Here is a 24,438-nt window from a genome sequence, read left to right as displayed (position 1 = left end):
TTTCCGCTTAAATACTGAGTTTACAAAGGTGATTAGAAAGATGTGTTATTTTTGATTCCCAGGAGAGCATTTAGGAAGGTCTAAATGGTGCAATATAGAGGATGAGCATTTCCTACTGTAGCTCACTGTACATACTCTTGTTCTGAGTGTGTTAATGAAAGAATTAAAGATAGAAAGCTTACTGAATGAATGAGTGAATAATTGTAGCCACTTGTCATTTCTTCTATACATATTAGCCTTTCTATCAGCCAGTTTTCATGATTAAGTAAATTACTTCCTTCTGCTCACCCAAATCTGAAAAATCAATTTTCAAATAATATAAACCAATTGAAAATTTTAAACTTAGGAGAAATTATTAAAAGTCATTTAAAAAATGAATTCATCACTACTATCCAGCACTCTCTATAGTAGAACAAACAACAGAAGAGAAGGGACTGAGGAAAATAGAGAAATCCAGTGAAAGTCAGTACACTGCAACCCCCTGGTGTACACACTGTTTAATCCCTATCAACCCCTTGAGCGTGAGCAGAATCTGTGAACATGATGGTATATCACCTTGGGAGAATCACCAAGGGAATATCTGCATTCATTTTCTATAGCTGCATAATAACTTACCATAGACTTAGTAGCTTATAGCAACTCATTTATTATGTCACAGTTCTGTATGTAGGAAGTACAGGCACAGCTCAGCTAGATTCACTGAGGGTCTCACAAGGGCGAAACTTTGGTGTTAGCCAGGACTACAGCATCATCTGAAGTCTGGAATACTCTTCTAAGCTAATTTAGGCTGTTAGAAGAATTCAGTTTCTTGTGGGTATACATCCGAAGTCCCAGCCAGAAGGTAGCTCTCATCTCCTGAAAGCGATCCTTAGGTCTTAGCCAATGTGGCCCTCTTACAACATGGGAGCTTCCTTCTTCAAGGCCCACAGGAGAATCTCTCAGACTTCTTGCAAGAGCTCACCTTCTTAGGTCAGGCCCACCCAGCACAGTCCCTGATTAGTCCCTCAAAATCAACTGATTAGGAACCTTAACTGCATTGCAAAATTCCATCAACTTTGCTATGTAACATAATCTAATTATGGCCCTATCACAGGAATATCATCTGGGAATATTTGGCTTGTGATGAATAATTGCTTAAAAGAGCTCACTGTGGCCTGGCCGGCATGGCTCAGTAGTTGAGCATCGACCTATGAACCAGGAGGTCATGGTTTGATTCCAAGTTGAGGCACATGCTTGGGTTGTGGTCTTGATCCCCAGTGTGGGGTGTGCAGGAGGCAGCCGATCAATGATTCTCTCTCATCATTGATGTTTCTATCTCTCTCACCCTCTCTGAAATCAATAAAAATAAAAAAATAAATTAAAAAAAGAGCTCATTGTGAACATGACTCTATAAACAAATGACTGTAAAAATTTTATAATCATCTATATAAAATTTAAATTTTATATCACTTTATAAGTATTTTGTAAACATTCTGCATCCTTTGATTTTCATGACTACTTGTCAGAGAGGTACAGTAAGTATATTCCAATGCTACAGGTGAAAAAAACCAAGCTCAAAGCAGCTAAGAGGCTGACCATAGCTTTACAGAAAATTAGTAGTGGAGTTGGGCCTTTTCATTCTATAGTCCAGTCCTCTTTTTTGCTAATCCTGTAGTTTTCCAATTGTGTTTGGTGAGGTTCCAAGAAGACGTTTCAGGGATTACTGCACGAATGGAAGGTGACACTAAGAAGTTCGGGCCAAGCGTTGATATGGCAGCTCTACTTTTGTTTGTTCTGTATGTTGGGGGTTCTACATAAGCTTTCATAACCACTGCACTGCATCATGCTGCCTTGTTAAAGGTAAAAAAGAATGTTTATCAGAACATTTAGCCTAGAAAATGGTTTTGATAGCTGTATATTAAAAAGCCAAGAGTCTATTCTACTAAAGTTTTAAGAAGCCATCATTTCTTGCAGCAGCTGTTGGACCTTTTATAAAGACAGAGAGAAAAAACAACAACAAAAAGAACTGTATTAAATAGTTGTTTTGAAATGCACACTTAAGGAAAAAATGACAAATCCCACCTCCTTCACTTTTTAAATAAGTATAAAAAATTAATACCGTCTTAATGTCTGGTCTCTTATTTTTCTTTTCATTCAGACATTGACTGGCAACAGAGTACATAGTTTCAATGGAAGTGAAATCAATGTCATTCATCTTCTTATCAACATAATCTTCAATTGTCTTTTCTTCATCTTCAATTTCTTCTTTAATATCTAGCTTTAAAACAAGTGTTAAAACTTTGAGTTTCAAATGAAAGTGAAAAAAATCAGAACATAAATCTTAATTATTTAATATACATAATAATATGTACTCTTTTTAAAAAATATATTTTTATTTATTTCAGAGAGGTAGGGAGGAGAGAGAGAGAGAAACATCAATGATAGAGAAACATTGATTGGCTGTCTCCTGCAAGCCTCCTACTGAGGACTGAGCCCACAACCCAGGTATGTGCCCTGACTGGGAATCAAACCCTGACCTCCTGGTTTATAGGTCGACGCTCAACCCCTGAGCTACACCGGCTGGGCTGTAATCTTATTTTATTGTCTACTTTTATAACCTTGTTAAGAACTGAAGACATACAGAAGAAACCTTATTTATTTATACATACATACATACATACATACATACATACATACACACATACATACATACATACCTCCTAGGTACTTTTCATTTGCTGTCTAATTTTTGTATTTATGCTACTGAGCTAACTGTTGTCATGCTCCCATTTGCAGCACTTACTAGGCTGCCAGCGCAGGGTGGTCTGCTTCTTGATTTGCTCCTGATAACACAGTTCCAACTTCTGAAAACAGACTCCCCTCCCTTCAAACAAACTTCTCTGTGAGTACTCAAACTGTTGAATCAAAGAGATAGAGGAAGGAGGAAAAGGGAGGCAGGGCCATGGTGAAAAGTAATGAACGGGGAGAGAGGAATCGGACTAGGATGATATAGTGGGTTGAGCAGTGGCCCCAAAAACATATATTCAAGTCCTAATCCCCAGAACCTGTGAGTGTGGCTGTATTTGGAGGTGGGCCCTAAATCCAATGACGAGCATCTGTATAACAGACAGAAAGAGGAGAGAACAGCACGGAAGAGAAGATGATGTGATCACAGAGGCAGAAACTGGAGTGATGTGGCTACAAGTCAAGGCATGCCAACAGCCACCAGAAGCTGGAAGAGGTAAGGAAAGATTCTCCCCTAGAGTCTCTGAGTAATGTGGCCCTGACAAAACCTTGATTTCAGACTTCTGGCTTCCAGAACTGTGGGAATACATTTTTTTTTTTTGTCATTTTAAGCCCAAGTGTGCAGTGATTTTTTTTTAAGGCAGTCCTAGGAAACATACAGATGGCAAAGACTATTTTGTGAGGTTCGACTATAAAGTCTCCAGAAACTCTTACAAGAGAAAAATTTTGAAAGTATTTGGGTAATAGCATAATATAGGGATATGGTTATACTTGCATTAAAATCTTATTACTTTATAGTCATGTCACATTCAAACCTTAAGAATAAGTCAGAGAGTATAATCTTCCTTGAAGTATTATGATTTTCCCTATTATTTGAGGATCCATAAAACTTGTGACTGAGATGGACTCTATGTCTCTCTGTATTACATACTTTTTCAAACCAAAATTTCAAGGCTTTTATAATATTTTGAAGGAGAAAAAAAGTCTCAGGTGAAAAGATGAAAAATTTTAGGCCTTTAGATAGGTAGGCCTTGTAAAATGTAAGGTAGCAAAACACTTTGTTTTTTTAACTGTCCTCCTATATGATTAATCTACACACTTTCTCTGCATAATTCAATCCATACCCAAAGCTTTATCTATGCCTGTACACTAATGGCTCAAAAACTGCATATTTGGCTCAAAAACAGCCTCGGCTTCTTTCCTGACCACCAACCACCAATGAGACAGAGAATTTTAAATTTATGTGTATCATGGTAAAAGAATTCATTATAAAAATAATAACTTTTACAATAACATCATGTGCTCTAAATATACTTTAATGTGAAGTATTATATAACATGTAATATTGTATTACTACATATCCAGGAAACCATGGAAAGCTTTATAATGTAGCTTTATAATATGAAGTTTTAATCTGTAGCAATATTGTAATATATAGATATTGTACTCATGGCTTTTCTTAAACGAGTAAAGTACTCAGCTCTTGAGCATATATAGTATACTTTTGACTTTCTAATTCCCTTCTGGGAAAATTATCTGATAAACATACATTGTCTGAATTTGTCACACTGGTTTGTCCCCTTAGAACACATTAATTAGAATAAAGTCAGTGAAGTTATTTAACTAATTTTAAGAAAACCTTATACATGGAAACAGATATTTCTATAAATCTTCAGTTTTATAAAAAGAGCCTCTAAGTTCTTTAAATTTACTACATAGGGAAAAGTGGGCGTGGCATAATTTTCCCATAGCTTTAGCATTCAGTTAGCCTATTTGTGTAATTGTCAATGAATGTCTAATATAACACATAGGTGATGTTTTCTATGATAACTTTATAAATAAAATACTCCATAATAGACATGGATAGGGAATTTGTGCTAGGAATTCTATTCTGATACAAATTTGAATAGATGAAAACCATGTTGTTTTTCCCCTTTGAGCTGAAAGACTGTTAGTAATCACTCTGAAAGTAACAAGTAAAAATATACTGGAGATGACCTCAGAAATCATATAGTTCTATTCAGATTTACTCACAAAGAAACTAGAATACAAAATATATAACTGACTCTTCCAAGCTTCACAAATACTTCGTGGTAGAGCTGAAATTAGGAATATTTGATTCTCTTTCCATATGCTACCATGTAATTGCCAAGAGCAAATAACATTTCTAGATACCAAATTTATCCATATAAATTTAGATTATACATGCAAAGAGAAAAGGATTAGAAAAAAAATGAATCTTTCAATTACCAACAACTGAGGTTCCCGGTGTTCATCCACAGCTGGAAGTCCAGTTATTATTTCTAGTAAAACCTATGAAGAGAAAAAACAACAAATCCATTAATGTCACATTCCAGGCAACATATAGAAACTAGAAGGAATTATGAATCTTGATTATGAAATCTGGTTAATCATTTTCACACACTGCATTATGTCTTTTAGGCATCAAGGCAGAAAGAACATGAGCTGTGGTCATTTCTCAACATCCTTTGAAGCTTCACATGGATCCCACCCATCCCCACAAGCACTTCTTGCGATTGGCAACTTACTAAACAATCAGCTCCACTCAGCTTGTTCTAGACACACCTTTCCCTGTTTTGCAGGGAATTCTTCATAAGAATAATTTTCTTTGGCTCTTAGGAGAATATTATTTTCTAAACTTTAGGCATATCCCAAACCCTATACCTTAAGTTCACAGTGCTATGATGTTAAATTTCCATATATAAAACACATATGAAAAAATAGGACCTGGAGGGTATTATGCTAAGTGAAATAAACCAGTCAGAGAAAGACAAATACCATATGATCTCAATAATATGTGGAATCTAATGGTGAATTACCCAATTTCTCCAACCACCCCACTCACTCCTCACTCCATCTTAAGTTATCAGGTACAGACTGGTAGATCAGAGAATGTCAAAGCATATTTCTTTTAAAAAATACTTCATTTTTAAATATGACACTAAATTACATACTGTATGACATTTATTTTATGCACTAATTTAAGTTTCATACTAATTATGAGGATAGTGTAACCAAAAATAATTTCTTGCAGTAATTTCAGAAATCAATATAAAGGCTTTACAAAGTTGGAGAAGTTTTTATAACTTTTTCATTTAACTAAAGGTTAAAGTGAAAGTTTACAGAGAGCTAAACAAGGCAGGTGTATTCAAAATATTCTACTTAAACTTCATAATTATTACCAGAAAGACTGATTATTGTTACTGATTATATATATACTAGTAGCCCTGAGCACCAACCCGTGTGCCAGTAGCTCACTGCCGCCCTCCTGTAGCTCCCTCTGCTGCCCACCCCCCCGCCCACCGCCTCCCTCCCCTCATAGCTTGCTGCCCTGTTCCCTCTTGTAGCTCTCTGCTGCTGCTTGTAGCTCGCTGCCCCACCCTCCTGCTGATCCGTGATCCGGTGGTTACGCAGTTGGTGTTACTTCAAGGCGTAACGACCATTTGCATATTACATCTTTATTATATAGGAGGGTATATGAAACTTACCACACCAAAGCTGTAGATGTCAGATTTGGGTGTTATTTCTCCTCGCAAAGCCTCAGGTGCCATATAAGCTGTTGTTCCCACAATTCTGCTAGTCATGATTGTCTGGGAAAACTTCTCAGAAGCCCGTGCAAGCCCAAAATCAGATATTTTGGCTGTAAAGTCTCCATCTAGTAAGATATTTGCACTGAAAAATATGTAAAATTTCCAGAGAAAAAATTTTTAATGTTGACTATTGCAGATATTTTCCCTTTGCTCACCTCCTGTCACCTCCACATCCACCTCCCTTGGCCTTTACTACACTATTGTCCGTGACCATGGGGTATGCATATATGTTTTTTAGCTAATCCATTCACCTTCTTTATTCAGTCACCCCACCCCCCTTCCTTCTCCTCTGGCACCCGCCAGTCTGTTCCATGTATCCCTGCTTCTTGTTTCATTTTGTTCCTCAGTTTACTTTGTCCATTAGATTCCACATATTAGTGAGATCATATGATATTTGTCTTTCTCTGACTGGTTTACTTCACTTAGCATAATACTCTCCAGGTCCTTTTCAGGCAAGTCAAATGGTTCCTTAAATAGCTGTAGGAATATATGTATGTGTATATGTATTTACAGAGTACACCATGTTATAATATACATCATAAAAGCCTGAAGTTTGTGTAAATAAACCTAGATTTCAGATTAAAGCTAAAAAGAAATGACTGTCTTATATTCCCTTTTGTTTGAGAAAAAATTTAATAAAATAAAATAATGCTGTTCACATTAGTGAGAGATATTTTCATTATTTTACAAATAATTTAGCACAGGGTCACTTCCCTTAAGGTCTGCCAAAGCGCCATTCTTAACTCCTTTTGTAACATTTCTAAATTCATTTAAAAACAAATTTCTAACCCAAGTATCTCAATTTTTCATTTTTTTAATTTTTTGTACTATCTGAAATCTTTCAAAGAAGAAAGAATAAAGCTAAAAGATCTTCCTTCATTCATTATATGCATTCACTCATACACTTACTTTCATTCCACAAAACTTACTGAGGACTCCCTATATATTATAGTATTTAAGCTCAGTGCTGGACATGGAGGAAATCTTCAATTTTTGTCTGTGATAAAGGTATATGCATAAATATTTTTTAATCCTCACCTGATGATATATTTTTATTGATTTTTAGAGAGAGGAAGGGAGAAAAACATCAATGTGAGAGAGAAACATTGGTTGGTTGCCTCCCTGACATGGGGATCGAACCCACAACCGAGGTATGTGCTCTGATGGGGAATCAAACCCACATTTTGATGTATGGGAGGACGCTCCAACCAAGTGAGTCACCTGGCTGTGGCCATGCATAATTTTTAAAAATCCAATAAGTACACCATAATGGTGATATTAGGTACAAAATGCAGAGAGAACAACTATATGAATAAAAGAACTGGAGAAAATTCCAAGGAAAAATGTGCTTAGTCCTGAATAATTATTAGAAGTTGATGGTTAAATGAGAGAAAGAAAGGCATTTCAGTTAAATGGAGCACCATGCAATAGTGATAAAAAAAAAACATAAAAACCTATGACCAATTTCAATAAACTGGTATTCAGGCTTGATCTTTCGGGTCATAACCTGGCAATGCAGTAGTAAATAGGTAAGTACTGGTACAGACAGGTTAAAGGCTGATCAGGAGGGTTTGTAATAAAGTCAATGATAGATAGCCAGGGTCTAAGTAAAGGCAGAACCTTGGGGAGAAAAAGGACATCTATAATCTGGGAGTGCTCTAGATTGAGACATGCATATGCATAGTGAATAGAACGAGGGAGGGCAAATTATTCTTTAAAGACGGTTTTTCCAAAAGTATCATTTACCTTTTAATATCTCTATGAATTTGATGGTTTTCATGTAAAAAACTGATGCCATTAGCTGCACCCTGAGAAATCCTGCATCTCATGTGCCAAGAAAGTGGTGGAGTATCATCCTTTTGAAGTAAGAAACAAACCAATTTAAAAATTAGGAGGATAAAAATACCAACAGATAACAGAAAATGTTCCTAAGCAACTTTTAAACAGGGGTTAGCATTTCTCATTTGACAATAAAAATATATAAGAGCATCTTCAAAGTCCAGTCTTGACTAATATTTTACATTTTAGATGATCACCTAATAGAATGGCAACCCCAGTTTTTTGCATGACAAATGTATAATTTTCACAGAGCAGGAAAAATATTAAGATTGATGCAGTTTCAATGATCCTGTAACAAGATGAATATTAATATCCAACAGAGAAACAGAAAGCCAAAAATCTGATGAACAAATATCTTACCAAGCAAGACAGTCTGTCTAGCAATGAACCGTTAGGCATGTAAACATATACTAAGCAGAGGTCATCTCCATCACTTGAGAAACCAAGTAGTTCTACTAAATTTTCATGTTGGCACCTGTGACAAATAATTTTTCACTCAAAATTATTATGATACACACATATACTCAGCTATAGGCTGGAAGTTATTCAGTTTAGAGCTTTAATAGAAAAAAGATCAAGAAAATAATATGCTTAATATCATAATATGATACATGCTTATATATCTTTCTTATAACTTGATAATCTTCTGCAAACACTTCCCCTTTTAGTCAATATTGATCAACTTAGAAGCAAAACCTCTTTCTATTTTATAGTAAAAGTTCAATAATTCAGACCACTGGAACTTGTGATAGTTTGGTTAAGGACTAGGCTGATGTTTACTTTTGTTTAGCACAATTTTCAATTATAGCACAAATAAGGTGTCAAGAAATCCATTGAAACCTGTATGAAACCCTTTCAAGAATGCTCTAACACCGTGGTCGGCAAACTCATTAGTCAACAGAGCCAAATATCAACAGTACGATTGAAATTTCTTTTTAGAGCCAAATTTATTAAACTTAAACTTCTTCTAATGCCACTTCTTCAAAATAGACATGCCCAGGCCATGGTATTTTGTGGAAGAGCCACACTCAAAGGGCCAAAGAGCTGCATGTGGCTCGCGAGCCACAGTTTGCCGACCACAGCTCTAACACATCCAAAGTGCTACTGGTTTACAGACATCTGATCTTTAATCACATCTAATCTACACATTTCTGATATTTCATCATATCTGATTATTTATAACCTAACTTGAGTTTCTTTATACATGTGAGAGTAAAAAACTAAAGAGAGCTCAAGTATAACAAAACTGCCGACATATGCGATACAGCGGAAAGAAAACTGGACTCGGTGTTCAGTGCTAAGTTTAAAGTCCAGCTCTGCCACCTCCTGGATATGTGAACTATAGCAAATTAACACCTCACCAAGCCTCAGCAAATGTGCCTGCTAAAAGTGGGTAATAATACCTATGTAACATGGATGCTGTGAGAATTAAATGAGCAAATATATGAGAGCCTTGAGGATATGAAAAAGGACCAACTAGAAATTAAGCATACATTGACTGAAATAAAAAATAATATACAGAGATCCAACAGTAGACTAGAGGATTGCAAGAATCAAGTCAAAGATTTGAAATACAAAGAAGCAAAAAACACTCAATCGGAAAAGCAAAAAGAAAAAAGAATCCAAAAAGTTGAAGATAGTGTAAGGAGCCTCTGGGACAACTTCAAGCGTACCAACATCAGAATTATGGGGGTGCCAGAAGAAGAGCGAGAGCAAGATACTGAAAACCTATTTGAAGAAATAATGACAGAAAACTTCCCCACCAGGTGAAAAAAATACTTAAAAGTCCAGGAAGCGCAGAGAACCCCAAACAAAAGGAATCCAAAGAGGACCACACTAAGACACATCATAATTAAAATGCCAAGAGCAAAAGACAAAGAGAGAATATCAAAAGCAGCAAGAAAAAAACAGTTAATTACCTACAAGGGAGCACCTATACGATTGTCAGCTGATTTCTCAACAGAAACTATGCAGGTCAGATGGGAGTGGCAAGAAATATTCAAAGTGATTGAATAGCAAGAACCTACAACCAAGATTACTCTACCCAGCAAAGTTATCATTCAGAATGGAAGGTCAGATAAAGAGCTTCACAGATAAGAAAAAGCTAAAGGAGTTCATCACCACCAAACCAGTATTATATGAAATGCTGAATGGTATTCTTTAAGAAGAGGAAGGAGAAAAAAGTAAAGATAAAAATTATGAACAACAAATACATATCTATCAACAAGTGAACCCCAAAATCAAGTGAATTAAAAATCTGAGCAACAGAATAAACTGGTGAATATAATAGAATCAGGGGCATAGAAAGGGAGTGGACTGATAATTCTCAGGGGGAAAGGGGTCTGGGGGGTGCAGGAAGAGACCGGACAAAAATAGTACACCTATGGATGAGGGCAGTGGTGGGGAGGTGTAAGGGCAGAGGGTGGGGTGGGAACCGGGTGGAGGGGAGCTATGGGGGGAAAAAGGAGAAACTATTGTAATAATCTGAACAATAAAGATTTATTAAATTTAAAAAAAGATTTATGTACAAAGAGATTTAAAGGAGCTTTAATTCGTAATACTGAAAATCAGAAACAAACCTACTAGGGTAATGATTAAACAAAACATAATCCTCATATATGACAAAATTTTATACAATAATTTAAAATGTTTTAAAATTATTTTAAATGACTTGGGGAATTGCTATGCAGATATCATGAAGAAAGTACATCAAATATTAGCAGTGGTTATCTCTGAGTGATATAATTAAGAGATGATTTTTATTATTTTAAAAATATTTTCCTATATTTCCCAGATTACTTACTTTAAATAAGTTACTTTAGGATTGGCGAGTGGGGGTAGAAATGAGGAGAAAAAATTGTAAAAGTGTTTTAATTTTTCTTATCACTATGCATAATATTTACTGTAAATAAATTAATTCCAGTCTATTATTTCTTTCTTGAGGTTAAGCAACTAGAATTGGTGATTTATAGCAATGGGTCTAGTAAAATTCATATCAAAAGCTCAAGCTCTGGAATCAGACAGATCTGTATTTGAAACCCAGCTGTAATATTTACTGGCTATGTGACCTTTATAAATCTCAGTGGGGAAAAAATGTTGGGAGGGAGGTTATAACAATTATTGTTAGGATTAAATGAGACAATGCACATAAAATATACTGTACAGTGTCTGGTATACTATGTAAACTCAAGTATCTATTATTACAATTATTAGAATAAATTTCCTAATTTGTTTTTGTTACTTTTCCTGATGATGCCCAACAATTTTCAAGCATACTGGGTCAAGGCCTTCTAAGCACTCTGGCATAAAACACTTCCCATACCATAAGTTATGGGTGTTAACTTATATCTAAGAGCCCATTATACTACAATTTTTTTATACCTACAATTTGTCTTTCATAAATCCTGGGAGCAGAAAACATGATAATGGAAAAAAGTTGAAATTCTATATAACTTTGCTATGATTTAAAATAATGACTGCTGTTTAATCTACAGGCATATGGGTATGTTTAGTTATGGAATTTTAGTCAAAAATTTTTAAATTGCTCTAATCTAAACCCTTTATTTCATTTGTATATATGTGAAAATATCACTAGTTCACAGTACCCTTTGGGTAAGAAACCAGATGCCTCATTCCTTGCCATGCTCTTTTCCACTGCATCACACCGCCAAATAAACTTACTTTGCCATTACTTTTATTTCTTGATCAAACTGTTGTTTCAATTCTTCATTACTAATGTCAACCACCTGAAAAAATAATATACAATATAACACAATACAATAACCCTAAGGCTCCTAATGCTAGAACATGGCTAAAGAGATCAATTGGCTGATACTGCTTTCCTTAAAATAGCAAGGCATTATTCTCCCCATTTTATAGAACTGAGAACTAGAAATATTAGTGATTTGCTCAAGGTCCCATGGCTGGTTAGTGGAAGGAAAAGAATCTTATAAACCATGTAAACATATAAACCTCACTGAGTTACTGTGGGAGTGAAAAAAATAATGAGACTTTACTGCATAAACATTTTGAAAAAAATTCTGTGGAGCAGAAAACACGTTAATTTAAAGGCAAAAAGAAAAATAAAGCCTGCAAAAGTATTTTTAGCATATATAACAGGGTGACTCTCTTATCATATAAATATGTACTATATTGATATTTAAAAAAATATAACAACAAATCTAGAATATAACAAATCAATAAGTAAAAGATGCATACCCTAACAGAAATGGGAACAAAGGATATAGAAAAGAAATTTTTCATTTTTTAATGTATATTTTATAAAATTTATTTTTAAATGAGAAAATACAAGAAAGTTATTTTTATAAAATGTTCTTAGTATCTTATCATTTTAATCTTTATTATGCATGAAGCACTGTGTAAATCAGGGGTTCTCAACTTTATTTTGTGAATCTCCCATAATTGTATGAATAATGCTATATATGTGTGCATAACTACATTTTGGGTAGAGATAGGACCCATAGCTTTCAACAGATTTTTAAATCTTAAGAACTACCAGCTTAGAATGATGTTTATTTAAAGAAAATGTGCACTGAAATAACATATTTCCTAAAGATTAATTTAAAACTTATTCTAGAGCACAGTAGGAAGTAACTCTTCCTTTAAATCTTTTTATCCCTGGAAACAAAACTTACTGCTGCAAGCCTCTTCACAGCCACCGTTCTGTTGTCCACATAGCCTTTATAAACAACTCCAAATCCGCCCTCTCCCATTTTGTTGCCACCGACAGAAATGGGTCTTTCATCAAAGTTATTTGTGACATCCTTCAATTCATAAAATGAAAAACTGTGAAAACCTATAATGTCAATAAAGGGAAAAAGTGCTTCAATAAAAAAGTGGTTTTAGTAATTCCAGTATTTTATCAATTTAAATATTTTATATTTAAATATTTATTACTTTGAATTAGGCACAATGAAAGAGAGCAAAACGATTTTTAAATAAAAATTTTAGTCACTTGTTTTCTTCATAAAATGATCCTTTCAAGTTATGTAAATATTTACTTATGGCCTCTACTCACTGATAACATGACTCATACAATGAAGATGGTGCTTAATAAGTCAGGAGGGGGGAAAAAACTACAAAAGAGCTATTGCCAGTGTGCACAAACAAAAGGAGGAATTTGTTTTAAGCAGTAATGGTCTTAATGACAAACCACCAGTACAGCCCTGTTTTGAACCTTGTTCACCTCATGGCACACATAAGCTAATTAGTAAAATTCCTCAAAATACAAAAAAATAAAAAATAAAAAAATGCCATTCTGGCAAAAAAAATAGGTATAATTTTTTATGTTTATATTTATTTTTTTTAGAGAGAGACAGAGAGGTATAGAGATAAAAACATGGACGAGGGAGGAACATCAATCAATTGCCTCCTGCATGCCCCCTACTGGGGATTGAGCCTGCAACTCCAGGCATGTGCCCTGACCAGGAATAGAACTGGTGACCTCCTGTGTCATGGTTCAACACCCAACCACTGAGCGAGCAACACTGGCCAGGCAAAATAGGTATATTTGATTTATTCACAATTCACACCATACGGTTATTGTTGTATTGGCTGTTATCATTTTTTAAATTTGACAATGTAAGGGAAAAGAGGTCAATGCCTCTGACTAAATAGTCAAGTATTGCATGTTTTAAAAATTCTTTCGGCACATTGGTTAAAGATCGTTGCCCTAGTCAGTGGAATGCACTGCAAATGTTACTTACGCGTATCACTAACTTCTAAACTTTCTGTACTTGAGGAGTCAGGTGGCATATAATTTTGCTCAGGATTCCGCACAGGTATCACAAATGACCTGTCTTTATTATAGAGAGGCATCTGATTCTGCTCGACTGTTACAGCTTCTTTACAAGGCAGCGTTTTAACAGTTTTGGGAACAGCATCTGCCAAATGAAGTAAGATACAAGTCGTCCCTCCGTAGAAATAGTGAAAAAGTTAATCTAGGAACTTGGTTCATTTAAATTATTGCAGTTTCAACATTAGCCCCATATTCTCACAGCACACACAAGAAGCTACCTAGTAAGAATTTTGTTTTGGTAAAGATAGGTAAGACAGTGTTTTCAAAAAATGGTCTATGAACCACCTGCATAAGAAGCACTGAAGTACCTGAACCCAATTCCAGAATTCCAATAATGATGTCTATAACAGAGCCCAGAAAGCTACCCATTTACAAAAACCCCAGATGGTTCTTGTGTACACCGAGAACAACTGGTGTTAATGACATCAAAGGGAAAAGGTTAAGTCATGAAGAAGGCAACAAGACACTAACCCACCAGAATACAGTGTAAGGAAATCATGACTACAGAATCCCATTGGGGTGGAAGTGGAGGGTGAAAAAAAATAAGAGCCAAAAAAAAAAATCCCCCAAATAATATCTAAGTCCCATCCTTCTAAACTTCCTACTGGCACCAAACTACCTTTAATGGTGGGGTCAGACTCAATCACGAAGCCTCCATCTCTTTAACAGCAAGCAAGTCTGCAGTGCCCTATGTCTGGGGTGCTTGTTAAGAGTTGGGGACAGTTGAAAGAATGAAAAGGAGTCTCAAATGTCAGGTTCATCTGCTATGAGAAAAAGTAAGAGTAAGAAGAAATGGTCTTGTTTTTGCTGCTTGTCTTTCCACCCTCATTGCTGATGCCCTAGTCACACGCAGTTTACCTGGTAGCAAAAGACTCGCAGGGGCAAAAAACTCATTTTGGATCAAAAGATCCACAAGATCACCAACTGTGCAATTTGTGGTGCCCCAGTCAAACAGTAATTCACTGGTGGGACTTTTTCCAGTTTGAAGTAATGCTTCAAATCTCCTTAAAAGCAACAAAGAAACAAAATTAAGTATGTAAATGGAGTTAACATGAAAATAGGAATTAACCCCCCTGTTCCTTTCTCTGACGGCACCTCCTATAATGTTAAAGAAAAGGGACAATAAAAAAACCAGCGAGGCCCTAGCTGGTTTGGCTCAGTGGATAGAGCGTCAGCCTGTGGACTTAAGGGTCCTGGGTTCTATTCCAGTCAAGGGCACATGCCTGGGTTGCGGGCTAGATCCCCAGTAAGGGGCGGGCAGGAGGCAGCTGATTGGTGATTCTCTCTCATTGATGTTTCTATCTCTCTCTCCCTCTCCCTTCCTCTCTGAAATCAATAACAATATATTAAAAAAAAACAAAAACACAGCAAGAATTACAGAAAATAGGAAAGATAAGCAGAGGAAAAAAGATGGTGAAAGTGATGATAATATGTTAACACATACTGAGCACTTACTGAGTATTTGCTCAGTGGACTACAGGACATACACATATGAACCATTTTATTCTGAAAGACACTATGACTATCATACTAATTTACTAATGAGAAAGCCAGGCAGGCATGGAGAGGTAAAGTAAGCAGCTCATAGCCACACAGCCAATAAGCTGTATCTAAATTAACCTTTTGCACTCGGATGTCGAGATTAAAATTACTCTTTGAATGTATCAATAATTTGAAATATAAAAAATCCAAATAAATAAGTTTGTATGAAAAGAAACTCCAGTTTTTTATTCTACTGCCACGCTTTGTAAAATCTGGGGTATTTAAAAAATTAAATCCCGAGTAGAATAAAGGAATCGAGAAAAAAGCAAGCGAGTGCAAAGGGTTAAGATCCAAATTCCGATTTCACTTGACGTAGGCGTGTGCTCTCAACCTACAAAGCTCTATTACTTCCCTAGCAGAATTAATGATATAATATACACTGAGTGGCCAGATTATTATGATCTCTGAACGCATAATAATCTGGCCACTCAGTGTATATATATTATATATTAACTCTGCTAGTCAGATGATTTTTAACAAACCTGCTTAAAGAAATAGAATATATATAAACTTGGAGAAGTATTCCTTTGATCTTTACTATATTTCAATTAAATTTTAAAAACATCAGTTTTTCATTCCCACTTATTTAAAAACTAGTTTTGAAAAGTAACATTTAAAAACTTAAGTTTTCTCCCAAATTTTTTATTTTGAAAAATTCCAAATAAAGTAATACCATGAACAACCATTTACCCTTCATGTAGTTTCACCAATTGACCAATTGATAACATTTTGCCATGTTGTGCTCTTGACGTGTTCTCTCCCTCTCTCTCTCTCTCTCTCTCTCTCTCTCTCTCTCTCTCTCTCTCTCTATCACATCTGGAGGCACATAATGGCAGTTTGTACCATTACTGGTGACACAAAGTTTGATTACTTGGTTAAGAAGGCATGCTTCAGATTTATTCTCTTTTTATAGAGAAATTTCTCTATTTTCCCTTCATAATTCTTAAGTAAGCTGTGGATAATAATTTCAAATCTCATGCAGCCTTGTTCATCAATAACCTTTCACTTAGTGTTGTTTTTTTTTTTTTTTAGCACTCACTGAGAAGCCTTGTATGAATTAATTACTCATTGGTAGTTGTAAACTGGTAACTTTCTAATTCTATCATTCTTTCAATAATTATTTGCTGCCATTATTCTGCAAAGAAGGGCTTTTTCTCCCCATCACCACTGTCTCATCTTCCAAAGTTTTTAATAGTAATATCAATAAACTATCTTAAAAAATAGGCTGGCAAGCTCTAAACTGAAGCTTTTTCTAAGTAATTTAAGATGTTCATCCTTCATATGAAGAAACATTTCCTGGCAGGGAGCCATAGTTTTAGGTTAATGCTGAAAATCACAAATACATTTCTTTTCCTCTTATTTTTGTTAATCCTCATCCAACGATATTTTTCCCATTGATTTTTAGGGAGAGTGCAAGGAAAGGAGGCGGGAGGGAGGAAGGGAAGGAGAGAGAGGGAGAGAGGGAGAGAGGGAGAGAGGGAGAGAGGGAGAGAGGGAGAGAGGAGAGAGAGAGAGAGAGAGAGAGAGAGAGAGAGAGAGAGAGAGAGAGAGAGAGGTTGATTGGTTGTCTCCCATGCACCCCATGTGCCTGAAATGATCAAACCTGCAAAACAGGACATGCCCTTGACTGAAATTGAACCTGTGACCCTTTGGTGCTCAGGTGATGCTCTAACCACTTAGTACACTGGCCAGGGCAACATTTCTTTTCCACTTGTTTCTAAAGACAGATTTTGATATAGGTTTGAGCTGAAATAACTGACCACAATAAAATCTGTACTTATACTCTATACTAAATTAAGCAGAGGTGAATAGAGAGGAAGAATAGAAATTATCTGAAGATAGTATTGAGAAATCCTAGCTAAGAAATAAAAATTCTGTTCATAGATGTATACATTTATGAGCAACTAGGAAATGCTCATTTGAATTCCCCAAATACACTGCTAAAGTGAATTAGAGATCTATACACATAGAAGTTTAGGTTCCAGAATTGTGCTAGCAATTCTTATAATATTTTTGTTACTTCAAACTGGAAATGACAGTGTGAAGCAGACTGTCCTCCTTGGCTTGCCAAACATAACCAAAATAAAAGTGGGAATCTTGATTCTAATCCAAAAACCTATTTGCAAGATCGCAATATTAGCCTAGCTGAATGAAGCAAACATTGCAAAACAAGGAGGGGGTGCTTTTTACCATTATCTCCACTGGGGAGAGGTTTATTTTCTGAACTGCAATATTAGACAGCATTTATACCTATTAGTCATTCTAGATTGTGATGTAATAATTTTAAAAGGAAAAGAATTTTATACGTTACCTTATGTGAAACTGATTGTATCTATCATCACCAGATGGTTTTTTAATAGCTACTGCTAACTTCTTCCATCCTTCTTGAGGATCAATAAAATCTGACAGCTTTCTAATTAGTCCAACATTGAGGCAGCGCACATATGTTGATGGTGTTACTGGTTTGTTCATCTTCTATTCCTATAATAGCAAAAATTCTCATTAAAATTTTACAGTAGTTTTAGTGATGATATCTATAAGCTTATATATCACTCTGCTATAACATATGAATTGTTAGCAGCTGATTACATACACTATAACAAAGGAACAGTCCAAAGTCAACTACAGGTGATGCTTGAACAACAGGGGTTTAAGCTGTGCAGGTCCACTTATATGTAGACTAGAGGCCCTCGGCCTGGCCTGCGGGGATTGGGCCAAAACCAGAAGTCCAACATTCCCCGAGGGGTCCCAGATTGTGAGAGGGTGCAGGCCAGGCCAAGGGACCCCACTGGTGCACGAATCCGTGCACCGGGCCTCTAGTCTGCACATAAGATCTTTGGTTAATCTCTTCCCGCCCTCTCCTCTGCCTTCCCTCTGTGATTCATCAGTTTGTTCCATGTTTCCATGCCTGTGTGTTGAGCGTCTGCCCCCTGGTGGTCAGTGCACATCATAGCTACCAGTGGAATGGTTGAACTTAGGCTTTTATATACAGTATATGGATATTTTTCCATAAATACTATAAATGTATTTTCTCTTCCTTATGATTGCCTTAGTAACAATTTCTTTTCTCTAGCTTACTTTGTTGTAAGAATACAGTATCTAACACAAAAATGTATCATATAAAATATGTGTTAATCGACTGTTTATGTTATCTTTAAGGCTTCCAGTCAACAGTAGGTTATTAGTAGTTAAATTTGCAGGAAGTAAAATATTACATGTGGATTTTCAACTGCATGGGGGTCAACACCCCAATCCCTACATTGTTCAAGGGTCAACTATAGTTGATATCCTAATAAATTAAAATTGTGGTTTATTTGTTTATCCTCTGGGCTTGCTTTTTTTCTCTACCTATAATATCAATTAAGAAATTATAATTTTTTTTCCTGATACTGACATTTTTCTGAGTGAAATTTACACAAAGGAGCAAAAAGTTTACTTTTTTCAGAAAAAATACTGTGAACAAATTCAGGAATGAAATCTATTAATAAAAGAGATTTATTTTTCAATTTAAAATAGGTTTACCAGTCAGTACTTATTTCTATTAAATATTTATGCAATACTCTTTGGTAGAAGAAATATAAATATCCTGAAATAACTTGTGTAGCATTAAAAGATATGGTCTATCCACCAACATTTCACATAACATGCTCTTCCCTGTGACGCCTCCACCTTTTTTGAGTCCATCAGCTCTACCTGATCACAATTCATTCCCTACTAAGCCAAACCCTATGGCTTACCACCTTAACTACTCTCTAGGCAGAACCTTTATTTCCTCTGTCCCCTTTTTCTTCTGTTACTCCACCTTGGAGAGCTGTAGCTAGGGATAAATCTCACACTTTTACTTGTATACCAGTGCTGCTGAATACAGCTAGAGAACCAGATGACAACAAATTGGTGTGAATACAAATTTATGGGGACCCCTTTTCCATTGGGCCTTCAACACAGTCATTAATCCTTTTACTTGTCTTCAATCATTGTCTTTAGCGAACTATTTCATACCTTTAGTTCTCTATATGTGATTTTATTTTATCTTCATGGCCCTCATTCTCAGCAGGCGGTTACCTTTCCTTCTAATTAATCAAGACACATAGATTCAGATATTCTTCTGCCAATTACTCTCCTCCCCTATATATTTTTAATTTTAAGATACCATACAATTAATATTGGGAGTAAAGAATATATTCATGTGGTACAAAATCCAGAATCTATAAGCAAAAAGCCTCCCTATATCCTAGGCCTCTATATTAGCATGTTCTTCTCTTTTGCCTTCTTTGACTACAATATCTAAGTAGGTCTATCTGCCCTCAACCTAATTATCTTTCATCTCTGCACAATTTATTTGTAATCATATATTTATTTGCTTAATTGTTTACTGGCTGTCACCACCATTAGACTATAAGTTCCATGAGTTCAGGGACCTTGGTCATTTTATTCACTAATATATACTTGTTACTTCAACCTTCTATTCATATACTAATATGTGAGAATGCTCATATAGTAAGCATTCTTTACCTAAATCTCTCTCCTAAGCTCTACTTAGTGCCATCTCCCCTAGATGGTGACAGAGGTAGGTATTCACATTTAATATGACCAGAACTTATTTCCTCCATCTACCTAATTGGCCAAGCCAAAAAAGCCAGGAATCAGCTTCTTTGCTTCCCTTACTCTTCTTTTTATTTTATATCTCATCTTTCATTCAATTATTTTGATTTGGTCTCCTAAATCTTTTAATCTTTTTCTTCTCCATTCCTTGATTGTATACTGTTTCCAGGTTTTCATTTCTCCTAGATTATTGCAAAGTTTTCAGACTGGTCTCCCTTCAATTTTTCATTTAGAGGAATCCACTTAACCAAGTAAGATCACATAATACTTTTCCTGAAAACTCTCAAATGGCTCCCCTGTACCTTTTAGTATAAAGTTTAAACTCCTGTCATAGTATGTAAGGCACATGATGATTTGGCCTTGCCTGCCTCTCTAACCTCATCTCTTATTATTTAATGGTATGTATCCTATGAGATTACATAGGGTAATCTCATAGCAAACTCCTTGCCTGAGCCTAACCATGTCCTCCTGTGCTATTACTGATGCTTGGATGGTTGTTTTTTTTTTTGGATGGGGGAGAATTATCCTTAATCCTTTCCACTCATTCTTCTATCCTCCCACCTCACCCAAATTTGTCTTAAGATAGCTCCTTCAGACTGGCTCAGCTTGACACTCCTTCTCTGGGTCCTGTCACACTCTGCACACACCTATTACAACATTTATCCCTCATAATTCTTTTATCCCTTGCTAGACTGAAAAATTTCTCTGTAGCTCTTATTACCAAGTACAGCAATTTTCAACTGGTGTGCCGAAAGAATTTTTAAAACATGGAATACCTGACTAGTCGGGGGTACTGACCGATTTACCCTTAGACTGTCAAATAGAAAAATGACAACAACCAACATAATAGCTGTCTGGTAGAAATGTATCACAATTATACCTATTTTTTGTTAGATTAGTATGTTAAATGAAATAAGACAGTCAGAGAAAGACAAATACCATATGATCTCACTTACTATGTGGAATCTAATGAACAAAATAGAAACAGAGGCATGGGTAGATGGAACAGACTGACAGATGGCAGAGGGGAGGAGGGTGGGAGGAACTGGATGAAAGAAGGTGAAGAGATTAGCCAGAGAACATATATGTATAGCCCATGTGGACACAGAAAACAGTGTGGTGAAGGCCCGGGGTGGGGGTGGGGTGGAGGGACTAGGTGGAGGTGGGTTGGGTGGTGGTGGTGGAAATCTGTAATAGTGTCAACAATATATATAATCTATATATCACACACAAAAATCCATTGCACTCTGAATGAATCTTTTATTCTGAATGTGACTTTGATCTAATGATCCTCCTGAAAGAGCCTGGGACACCCCAACCATAACCTGAGAACTGCTGGTTTAATATTTGTTTCAAGACTTAAAGCTTGGCTGAAGATACAAAGCGGGTAGTGAATAGAGTATAGGTTAAGAGGTCAGCTTTGAACAGAAGGAAACCTCTTCTGAATCCAGCAAGAGGGAAGCAGAGGTTCGAGTACAGATATATTTGAAGGGAAAGAATTCCCACACAATGTTATTTTTTCTGTGAAGCGGGAGGTAAGGTCATCTAGGGCTAAGTAAAGGAATTGCCCAAGCACCTTGAGGGCCACCTGGTAAGTGTCTACTATCCCTTCAAGTCCAACGCAAAAGGAACTATGACTTTCCCTAATGCCTTTTGCTTCAAACTGTCACCCAGTTGTTTTTCTATTAAAACAGTTATCATAAGTTATTGTTTACTAGAGGCCCGGTGCACGAAATTCATGCACGGGGCGGGGGAGGGGGTGTCCCTCAGACTGGCCTGCACCCTCTCGCAATCTGGGACCCTTTGGGGGATGTCCGACTGCCAGTTTAGGCCCGATCCCTGCAATCTGGGACTGTTGGGTCCTAACCGCTGGCCTGCCTACCTGCCTGATCGCCCCTAACCACTCGCCTGCCTGCCTGATCACCCCTAACTCCTCTGCCTGCCTGATCGCCTCTAACCACTCTGCCTGCCTGCCTGATCACCCCCAACCACTTGCTGCCTGCCTGAGCGCCCCTAACTGCTTGCCTGCCTGCCTGATCAGCCCTAACCACCTCTGCCTCAGACCCGCCAATGCGGCTTCATCTGGAAGGACTTCCGGAAGGTCGTTTGGCTGTCCGGTCTAATTAGCATATTATGCTTTTATTATTATAGATATGTCTACCTTATCTCCTATACAATCTGCTCTCTGGACAGAGATCCAACAAAATTCAACTTTAGCAGCTACTCACAATATTTGTGTTAAATGAGAGAAAGACTGTTTTTTTTTTGTTGTTTTTTTTTTACATTAAGAAATCTTAAAAGCCTATAGATTTTGCAGTTGCTCTATATACATTATTTTTTCTTATTTATTCAGATCTGCTGTGTGATTGACAAAGCTCATAAAAGTAGACCTGCTTAGTCATCCTAAAAGCTAGAGCTAAAACACAGGGTGTTGAGGATAAAAACAGTCTATCTTAAAACCAGCTACCCAATAACTGGGTAGCTGTCCAGCACCCAGATTTCTAGCAGAGGTGATGGTATAGGGATGCCAGAAAAAGGAAGGTTTTCTAACAAGTCCTCCACACATATATGTCTTAAAGTTTTAAATCTCAAAATTTAACATTTTTCTTTAAATATACATTCATATATCACCCCTAACATATATTTGGAAGAATATGCACAAAAATGTTAACTGTGGTTATCTCTTGAAAATGAACTTTCTGGTGGTTCTTTCATTTGCTTTACTGCATCACCAATAATGAAAATAAGTGATCTGTGCAAAAAAGATTTTTTTAAAGTATCACCTATTTCAGTGTTCAAGATTATTTTACTTTAGTGTACTTAAGATTAATGGAAGTGCAATGGGATATAGTGCTTACAAATAAATAAATAAATAAATAAATAAATAAATAAATAAATAAATATCTCTATGACTATTTTCTCATACCATTGATTTTCATGGTAAAGAAACATCATTCACATTTCCAAACAAGACAACTCAGACAAGAATACAAGGTAAATTGACAATTGAGAAATATACTAAAACCAGTGTCAGTTTGTGGAACCCAACGCCATCCCACTCATATGCACCTTCTGAAAGACAATGGACTGTGCCCAAAATAGGATTAAAAAAATTCTTGTCAAATGAATTAAGTCAGACTGTGCTTCATTAGCACTATGATCAGAGGAAGAGAGTGTTGAGAGGTGGAGGGAAGATGGATTTTGAGGTTGCAGGGGCCTGGGTTCCAATATAGCTCTTCCACAAACCAGCTGTGACCAGGGCAATAACTCAATACACTGGTTTCTTCATCTGAAAATCAGCGATGGCAATACCTAAGAGTTGCTATTAGCTTTAAAATCAGCAAATGTGAAGGACCTAGTCCTGTCAATAACAGGTGATCAAAATAATGCAGTGATAATTATTTCATGGCAGAAGTTATTCTTATATCACCTTAAAAAAATAAATGTACAGAGCTGTACTTAAGCTCAGTTTTCAGCATGGTGGTGAGGGTCTACCAAGAGAGCAGGAATGAGAGGTCTGAGAATATAGCTAAGCTTTTCAGATGCTGTCAGCCTTGTTTTATCAAGCCAAGCGGCCGGCCTGTCAGGTACACTTTGCCTGTCTGACATTGCACTTACCTGATCCTCACAACCCCTCTCGACTTTCTAATTTCCTGGGAGCTTGGAAGCAGGAGAAACGAGCAAACTGGAATCTCGTGGAGAAGCAATGCTTTCCACGTCCCGAGCATCTCCGCCGGGTGCTGGCCTCACTTCCTGGTTCTCAGGGACAGAGATTTCTTAGCCGGGTCCTCGGAACACATCCCCTGGGAGCGGGGAGCTGGGAGCGAGGTCCAGCTCAGCCCCTGGACAGCTGGGCGAGGCCCTTGTACGCCCGGGGCTCCCCCTCGGGTGCGCCTCACTTTCCGATGCCTAGGCACCCACCCAAGTGTTCACTGGGGAGCAAGCTCTGCCCACGCAACCTACTTCCTCTCTAACTTTTCTCACTTGGAAGATCAGACGACTTGAACCGGTCCCTCAACAACCAGTGGGCAGAGGGTCGGCGGCCGAGGAGCGGACCTCCGACCTCCTGCGGGGAAGGAGGTGCACGCAGTCTGAATCCCTTACCTGTCCGAGCGCAGCGGGGACGGAGCCGGACCGACCCTGCCCCGCTGAGCAGGCGGAGGAGGAGCCAGTGCACTGGGAAGGGGCGGGGCGGGGCGAGGGGCGGGGCGGGCCCAACCCTTTAGGCTCCGCCCCCGGCTCCATTCCGTCCCGCCCTCCCCTGCCTTTCGGAGCCTTCAGGCGGCTCCACAACGTGAGAAA

The 24,438-nt window shown here is 37.0% G+C and overlaps 1 protein-coding gene across 4 annotated transcripts; it reads right to left on the bottom strand.

Moving 5' to 3' along the window:
* Positions 1 to 24,325, bottom strand: IRAK4 (interleukin 1 receptor associated kinase 4). 4 transcript variants are annotated; one of them, XM_079775687.1, is made up of 12 exons: positions 24,241 to 24,325; positions 17,846 to 18,015; positions 14,851 to 14,996; positions 13,901 to 14,077; positions 12,830 to 12,990; positions 11,856 to 11,920; positions 8,535 to 8,649; positions 8,082 to 8,191; positions 6,234 to 6,417; positions 4,975 to 5,037; positions 2,099 to 2,257; positions 1 to 1,965 (listed from the first exon to the last, which is right to left on the bottom strand). In XM_079775687.1, exons 2-12 carry the CDS (start codon positions 18,004 to 18,006, stop codon positions 1,930 to 1,932), a joined length of 1,377 nt encoding a protein of 458 aa, XP_079631813.1. In that variant the 5' UTR covers positions 18,007 to 18,015; positions 24,241 to 24,325; the 3' UTR covers positions 1 to 1,929. The 4 variants fall into 4 exon arrangements, with proteins under 4 accessions (XP_079631813.1, XP_079631814.1, XP_079631816.1 ...); XM_079775688.1 differs by lacking the exon at positions 24,241 to 24,325 and adding an exon at positions 23,755 to 24,206; XM_079775690.1 differs by lacking the exons at positions 14,851 to 14,996; positions 24,241 to 24,325 and having other exon boundaries at positions 17,846 to 17,981.
* Positions 24,326 to 24,438: the final 113 nt, after the last annotated feature.

Source organism: Cnephaeus nilssonii, assembly GCF_951640355.1.
Source record: "Cnephaeus nilssonii genome assembly, chromosome: 6".
In the NCBI taxonomy this organism is placed as follows: domain Eukaryota; kingdom Metazoa; phylum Chordata; class Mammalia; order Chiroptera; family Vespertilionidae; genus Cnephaeus; species Cnephaeus nilssonii.
This window is presented reverse-complemented; position numbering and strand designations above follow the sequence as displayed.